Source organism: Columba livia, chromosome 23 (assembly GCF_036013475.1).
Source record: "Columba livia isolate bColLiv1 breed racing homer chromosome 23, bColLiv1.pat.W.v2, whole genome shotgun sequence".
Lineage (NCBI taxonomy): Eukaryota > Metazoa > Chordata > Aves > Columbiformes > Columbidae > Columba > Columba livia.
The window spans coordinates 373,039-380,053 of NC_088624.1; the positions used below are offsets into that span (position 1 = coordinate 373,039).

A 7,015-nucleotide genomic window follows, 5' to 3' on the forward strand; every position below is an offset into this window, starting at 1 on the left:
CCAAATGAACCGGCCGCGTGCGACACGGCATCGCCGCCCCCCCGGCACCCGCCACCGCGGCCCTCCCAGCGCTTGGCCAACCCGGCACGTGGCAGCGGAGCCGGGGAGCCACGCCGGGCAGCCATGCCATTGCCACCACCGTGGCTTTGTCACCATCGCCGGCTCTGCAAAATGGGACAGAAACGCTTCCGAGTGGCCTTGGGGACATCACCTGTGCTCCCTGTCTGCCCTGGTCCGTGTCCTGTCACCCAGGCTCCCAAACCCCACCCACCCCAAACCCCCTGCACCCCAACCCCCCCCCTCCCCAAACCGCCCCGCTCCCAGACCCTCCCACCCCAAACCCCCGTCCAGGGCCAGGGCTCCTCGGGGCTGCAGGCGACCTGGCGCAGTAACCTCGGGCCTGACCCGCCCCCCACCTCACCTCCCCCCCCCCGCCCGGTGAGGTGAGACACACTCAACTTCTCCAAATCGCCCGTAATTACCCAGGAGGCGCAGAAGCCCCCACCAAGGGGCCCGGGTCCACAATCATTATAATTGCGGCTCCAGGTCGGGGGAGCAATCGCCTGTCAGAAAACAGCAGCGGGTCCTGCACAGATGGGGGGCACGGCCTCAGCCCCCGCTCCAGCGCCCCCAGCCCTGTTTGCCCAGGAGCTTTTGGAGACGGAACCTCCGAGGGTCGGAACCAAAGCGTCTTCTCCGCACCGGGACAGACCCCCCGGCAGGGAGCGGCAGGTACGGAGGAACAGCCCTTACAAGTGTACAGCCTATTTATAAAGGGGGGGGCACATACAATCACGGACGGTATTTATAAATAAAACCAGGCTGGGGGGTCTGGGGACGCCCCAGTCCCCCAGGGTCCCCCCTGCCCCATGTCCATGGCCGGAGGCCGCGTCCCGTCCCACGGGATGGGCGCACGGGCGACGTGCTGGAGCCGATTCGCTCCGCGATGGAGCGGGCGATGTCCAGGTCCCTGCGGAGCACGGCCACCTTCCTCCTCCTCTTCCTCCTTCTCCATTCGCTGGCGTCCCCCAGGGCTCTGCTGGGCTCCCTGGCCCCTCGGGGGTGGCACAGACCGTCCCCCTCACCGTCCTTCCTGGAGCTGGTGGGCACTGGAGCCGCGGCCGTGTCACATCATGGGGGCGCGGGGGACGCTGTCCTGCGGATGCGGCTGGTACCAGGCACTGAAGCTGTTGATGTAGCTGCTGGGGGCCAGGGGGGGCCCTTTACCTGGCATGGGGATGTCCCAGAGCGGGGGGACGCTGGGCGAGCAGGGGGAGAGGGCGGTGGGGTGCAGGGGGTCCCCGTCAGGCGCGCTCGAGCTCTGCTTCATGATCTTCTTGTACTTGGAACGCTTGTTCTGGAACCAGATCTTGACCTGGGGAGAGAGGGGAGGATGGGGTCAATAATTGACAATTACAGCCCCGCTGGGGTCCCCCACCTCCACCTGCCCTCTCCCAGGGGCACAGCTGACTCGGTGTGGGGGTCTGGGAGATAAGCCTGGGCCTGGGAGATAAGCCGGGCTCTGAGCTCAACCCTTCACGAGCCACCAGGGACTCCACTAAGGGCAGGTGAAGGAGAGTGTGGGGAGAAGCACAGGGAGCCCAGGGAAATGGGCTATGGATGGAGCCTGAGCCAGGAGTCCCCAGCTGTGCACGTCCCCATGTGTCCCCATGGCCCCCCCCCCGCCACAGGCTGCGGCCCCCCCAGCCCAGCGGGTGCCGGGGCTGGGCCGGGCGCGGCGCGGTGGGGCCCTGGGGTGGTGGCCCCGCTCATTCCTCCCCGCGGTCCCCCCCGCGCTGCCGGCAGGTTCCCACTTGTCTCCTCTTCCCCGGCTTTATGAGTTCGCTTCGCCCCTGGCTCCGGGCTGCACCGCTGCCGCCTGCCTGTCTCTCCCCATCGCCTTCAAAAACCCACTCGCCCAGTCCCGCGGCCCAGGGCCGCCCAGCGCCGGGCACGGCTGGGCCGGTAGCCAGGCTCCGGGGCTGGGAAAGTCCCGCTGCCGCTGGGAGGTGCAAGCAGGGGCGCCCCGAATCCGAGCCCCGGGGGCCCACCGGCGCCAGCTCCCCCGCCGCAGCACGGCACAACTCGGCACGGCTCCAGGTGCGCCCCGGCATCATGATGCAGTCTTCATCCAGAGTCGCTCCTGGAGCTGCGACGGGCACAAGAACCCGCGCGGCACGTCCCCGGGGCCGGGCCCGTCCCCTCGCCCAGGCTGGGCCGTACCTGGGTCTGGGTGAGCCCCAGCTGGGCCGCCAGCTCCGCGCGCTCCGGCAGCGCCAGGTACTGGGTCTGCTGGAAGCGCTGGTTGAGCGCCTGCAGCTGCAGGCTGGAGTAGATGGTGCGCGGCTTGCGCAGCTTCTTGCCCTTGCCGTGGATGCGCAGCTCCCCGCTGGCGGCGGCCGGGGGCTCGTCGTGCTCTTGGGGTGGGAGAGGAGCAGAGTTAAAACCACACAGAGCCCAGACAACCCCAAACCGTCCCCCCGGCCCTGGGTTTTGCTTTTTGGAGGGAAGCGGGAATAAGTAGGGGGGATTTGCTTTTGCTGTGCTGGTTTGTTTAACCTCAGGTGAAGCAGAGGGGCAACAGGAGCAGGGAGGGACGGGATCATTCACCCAGTATCACTGAACAAGCCCAGGAGCGGGCAGGCTGCGCCCCATGGGGGGCCACGCGGGACCCCACGGGGCAACAGAGGGGGTGGCAGGACAGACCCCGCCCCGGGCAGCCCCCACGATGGTGCCCCCACCCGCACCGTCTCCTCCCCGCTCCATCCCCTCGAGCATCCCCGGGCCCACGTGGCTCCCGCGGGGCAGAAACACAGCGAGGGGGCAGCGGGGCCGGGGGTCCCGGGGCTGGACGGGGCAGCCGGGGCTCCGACGGCCCCTGTCCCGGGGCTTCTCGCGGCCACGCAGCCGCCCGTCCCCACGGGGCTCCGGGAGCGGGGCGACATCGCCCCGGCCCCGCGGGTCCCATCGCGCTTCCGACGGCTCCGTCCCGGCGCTTCCCGGGGGATCCCGGCGCGCCCCGCGGTGGGTGCCCGGACGGGGGGACAGCGCCGAGCACCCCGCGCCCCCTTACCTGCGTCCTGCAGCCTGGGGCCGTGGGCCAGCGCGGCCGGGGGCGGCTGGGGGCCGGGGGGCGGGTAGGGCAGGTAGGGGCCGCCGTGGGGCGGCGGGGGCGCGGCGGGGTAGGGGTAGGGCCCGGGCCGGCTGTACGAGGCGAAGGGCGGCGGGTCGTGCTGGGGGAGCCCGTGCAGCGGGTAGCGCGGCGGCGCGGGGCGGCCGAGCTCCAGGAACGCGGCTTTGGCGGGGCCGGGCCCCAGGAGGCTCTCGGCCGCCGAGCTCATGGTCATGTTGGGCCGGGCCGGGCCGGGACCCGCCGCCCCCCGACGGGATCCGCGCTGCGCGCCCCGCGCGGGGATCCCCCGGGCCCGCCCCGCCCCGCCCCGCCCGCGTGACGTCACGCCCCGGGGCACCCCCTGGCTGTGCCCCCCCCCCGGCAACCCCCCTTGTGTTCCGTCCCCCCGGAGCCCCCGTGTGCCCCGGCCCGGAGCAACGTGCCCCCTCCACAGAGGGGAGACCCGGGCAGGGGATCCCCAGCCCCCCGAGTCCTGGCTGAGCCTCCCTGGGGGGCGCCTGACCCATGGGTTCCTGCCCGTGTGTGGGGGTCACCCCTTCCCAGGGAACCCCCTCCATGGAGGACACAGCAGGTGGGTGGTCAGGCCGTTCGCACCCAGCTCACCAGTGTGGGGACAGGGATAGGGATGGACACCGGACAGACGGACACCAGACTGAGGGACAGACACCACACCAAGGGACAGACACCAGACTGAGGGACAGACTGAGGGACGAACACAGAGGGTGTCACGGTCCAGGAGGAGTGAGGGGGTGACGTGACCGGGATGCTGGCAGGGAGGGTTCCTGTCCCACCGTCCTGTTAAACCCTCTCAGAACGTGTCCCCATCTGGCTGTGGTGCCTGGTCTGAGTCACTCTGAGCAGGGCCAGGAGCCCCAATTTAAATAACTGAGCCCCCAGGTGACCAGGGGACACATTGGGCTGCGTCCTGCCCCAGGTCCCCACAGCCACATCCTCCGACCCTCCGTACCTGATGGCTTCTGCCCCCTCCCCATCCCACCCGCCTAAACCTTCGCTCCCAACCCCATAGGGATAATTTCCAGCCCAGACCCTCAGTGTTGGGACAGGCTGCGGTGTCCCCATGTCCCTCCATCCCCACACGGAGCTGGACAAAGCACCGGTGTCCCTGGGACTGTCCATGGGCTCAAAATCCAACCTGAGCCCAAAGTGGGTGCAGAGGGTTTTCCTGCTGCCCCGCCCGGGCCACCAGGCTCCAGGGGCCAGGGCGGAAAAGCCCCCAACCCGGCCAAGGAAGCGGGGGCCGAGCCGCGGGTAACGAGAGGCGCGAGGAGAAACGCAGGCGTTCTGGAGGTGTCCCGGGAGCCCAGCTGGGCCAGCGCCGAGGGTGAAGCACCGGAGCAACCTCCCGCTGCCGCTGCGCCGGCCCCTCGCTCTCCCACCGGTGACTCAGCTCTCGCCGCGACGGGTGCCGGCTTGCCGGGATCGGCAACCGGCGGCTCCGCTCCCGCCGGTGCTGAGGGTGGGGGATGCCGGGGCTCGGGCTGCAGCCCCGGCCCGTGGGGGCTGCCTGAGGGGGGCGCTCTCGGGGCTGGACCCTGAGCCTTTTCCCAGCCCCTGTGTCCCATACCCCTCTGCTACCCAGTGGACAAAACACATACCCATCATTCAATATAAATACAAGTACCCCAAAATGTCCAGCAGGCAGCAGAGGAGCCAGGGTCCCCGTGCCATGTGCTGGTGGGAGGACAGTGTCCCCAGGGCTCTTTTGGGGCAATATTTGACTTATGGCAAGAGGAAGAGGACCCTCCTGGTCAAATCCTCTCCTGGGACCAGCGGCTCTGTTTCCTGGGTGATGCCAAGGACGGATCGTCCCCCATGTGTGGGGCCAGAGAGAGAGTAGATCCCTGCACCTGGGGATCTCCAAGCAGCTTGCACAGCGAGGATGAGCTGTGACACCAGAGAGGCAGCGGCGACACCAGAGAAGGGGCAGTCCGTCCCATCCCATCCACCCCATCCCGTCCCATCGCACCCACCCCGTCCCATCCCATCCCATCCCATCCCATCCCATCCCATCCCATCCCATCCCATCCCATCCCATCCCATCCCACCCCACCATCTCCTCCTGCCTGCACAGCCGCCTGGCTCAGCTGGGTGTTGGGCTGGGGGTTGAGGGGTTGGCCTCAGCACCCCCAGCCCCATCGTGCCAAGGGGACGCCCCGTGTCTGAGGCCACCGGGGCGGGCACAGGGACAGCGTCACCTGCTCCGTGTTCCCTCGGGAGACGGGGCGAGAAACCGGCACCAAACCTTGGGGCTGCACAAAACTCTGGGCTGTTCAGCGGCTCTGGGGCAGCAGCTGGTGCCACCGCGCCACCTGCCCGGGGACAAACCCGAGGCCGGGTCCAGCCCTCCTGTGTGTTGGTGCGGGCTGGCAGGGACAGAACGCGCTGTTGGAGCAGCACTTGGGGTTTGAGGGATAACCCGCTGCCAAAACAAACACATCAAGCCAACTCGTGTTAAATTAAGAAAATAAATCAAGGCCACGCCAGGAGCCAACTCTGCGTCTCGGCCGGGGCTGGCAGGTGCCGACAGCTGCGCGGTGGCAGGGAACGCGCCGGCACTGCCGTCCCTGCCCGGCAATGCTCCCGCAGTGCGGGCGCTCGGGATGTGGCTTCGCCAGCGCAAAGCCGCGGCGACGGAGGCTCCAGGTCGCTACCTGCCGGGCTGATGCAAACAGGAAGGATTAAAGGGGCGCAGGGGAGGGGGGAGCAGAAATGCATGTGCCAGGTAACAAACCTACAAGATCCTCCAAGATAAAGGGAGATCCCAACAGCTGTAATTACGTGCTGCAGATAGAGCGGCGCGGGGAAAGCCTGCAGCCAAGCGCAGGAATTCTGGGTTAATGGCAGCCCAAGGAGAAGTTAATAACAAGCCGAACAAAGTGGGAGCAGACAGGCTGGCGTCGGCCCTCCCACACGCCACCGCCGCCGCTAACGAACCGCCGCGCTATCGCCAGCCCGCGGGCATCCCAGGGGACGGGATGGTGCCAGCCGGGCCCTGCGCACGGATGCAGGGGGGGACTCCCGGGGGTCTCGGCCGGAACTGGAGCTGGAGCTGGAGCCGTCCCGGGGAGGGGAGGATGAGGGACAGGAGAACCAGGGAACAGGTCGGGCCGGATGCTCCACCACAGGGACAGTGACAGTGCAGGACAGGCTCTGCCCCACGACACCCGCCCGTCCCAGGGCCCGATCCTGCCCCCTGGGAGCAGCAGCATGGGTGGGAGTGGGACCCACCCCTGGGAAGGGCTCAGACACCCAGGACCTGCTCCCGTGTGATGAACCATGGCCGGGGCGACCGGAGCTGCTGCTGGAGGTGACCTGAGGGTGCGGAGTGGCCCGGGGGACACACACCCGGAGGTGATGGTGACGGCGGCCGCCACAGGGGAGTCTGGACCCGGCTTCGACGGGGAATGCAAGAGAAGAGAAAGTTCCCATTGATATTTTCCCCCTCTCCATTTGCAGCGCTTGAGCATCTCCAGGAGGGATTCAAAAGGGTTTTTCTACAAAAGTTGCTCAAAACCGCTTGTCCCCGAGGCTGCAGCCTCGGCAGCGCCTGGGCCGGGGCTCCGCAGCCGCTGCGGGTCGGACGGGGCCACCACGGTCCCATAGCACCGCCAGGACTTGTGCCCCGCGTTGTCACCGCTTGGGGTTGGGATGAGATCATATGTAGATTAAAAATCCTTAAAACAAGTGATTACTCCCCTTCCTCCTTCCCGCTTCATCCCCCCGCAATAGAGCAAAGGTTTGGTTTAGAACTTTGAAGAGAAGAAAAAGGGGCTCCAGCTCTGAATGGCGGAACGTCCCCCCCGCGCCCCTGCTCTCCGTCCCTGCTGTCCCGTCTCCGCTGTCCCGTCCCCACTGTCCCCG

General features: G+C 68.1%; 1 protein-coding gene across 2 annotated transcripts; it reads right to left on the minus strand.

The window, feature by feature from the left end:
* Positions 1–749: 749 nt before the first annotated feature.
* Positions 750–5,089, minus strand: DLX4 (distal-less homeobox 4). Of its 2 annotated transcripts, none has more exons than XM_065039136.1 (3): positions 4,287–5,089; positions 2,224–2,417; positions 750–1,375 (listed from the first exon to the last, which is right to left on the minus strand). In XM_065039136.1, the coding sequence occupies exons 1-3, from the start codon at positions 4,714–4,716 to the stop codon at positions 1,127–1,129; spliced, it is 873 nt and encodes a 290-aa protein (XP_064895208.1). In that variant the 5' UTR covers positions 4,717–5,089; the 3' UTR covers positions 750–1,126. The 2 variants fall into 2 exon arrangements, with proteins under 2 accessions (XP_064895208.1, XP_064895209.1); XM_065039137.1 differs by lacking the exon at positions 4,287–5,089 and adding an exon at positions 3,074–3,443.
* Between the last annotated feature and the right edge of the window lie 1,926 nt (positions 5,090–7,015).

Bases quoted from the DNA above. Each gene is read 5' to 3' on its own strand.
- DLX4 (XM_065039136.1), bottom strand. From the start codon at position 4,716: ATGGGACACAGGGGCTGGGAAAAGGCTCAGGGTCCAGCCCCGAGAGCG. The intron at 2,418-4,286 runs GTTGGATTTTGA...TCCCACCCCAAG, and splicing joins TGCACCCACTTTGGGCTCAG to AGCACGACGAGCCCCCGGCC. The intron at 1,376-2,223 runs GTACGGCCCAGC...CTCTCTCCCCAG, and splicing joins TGGGGCTCACCCAGACCCAG to GTCAAGATCTGGTTCCAGAA.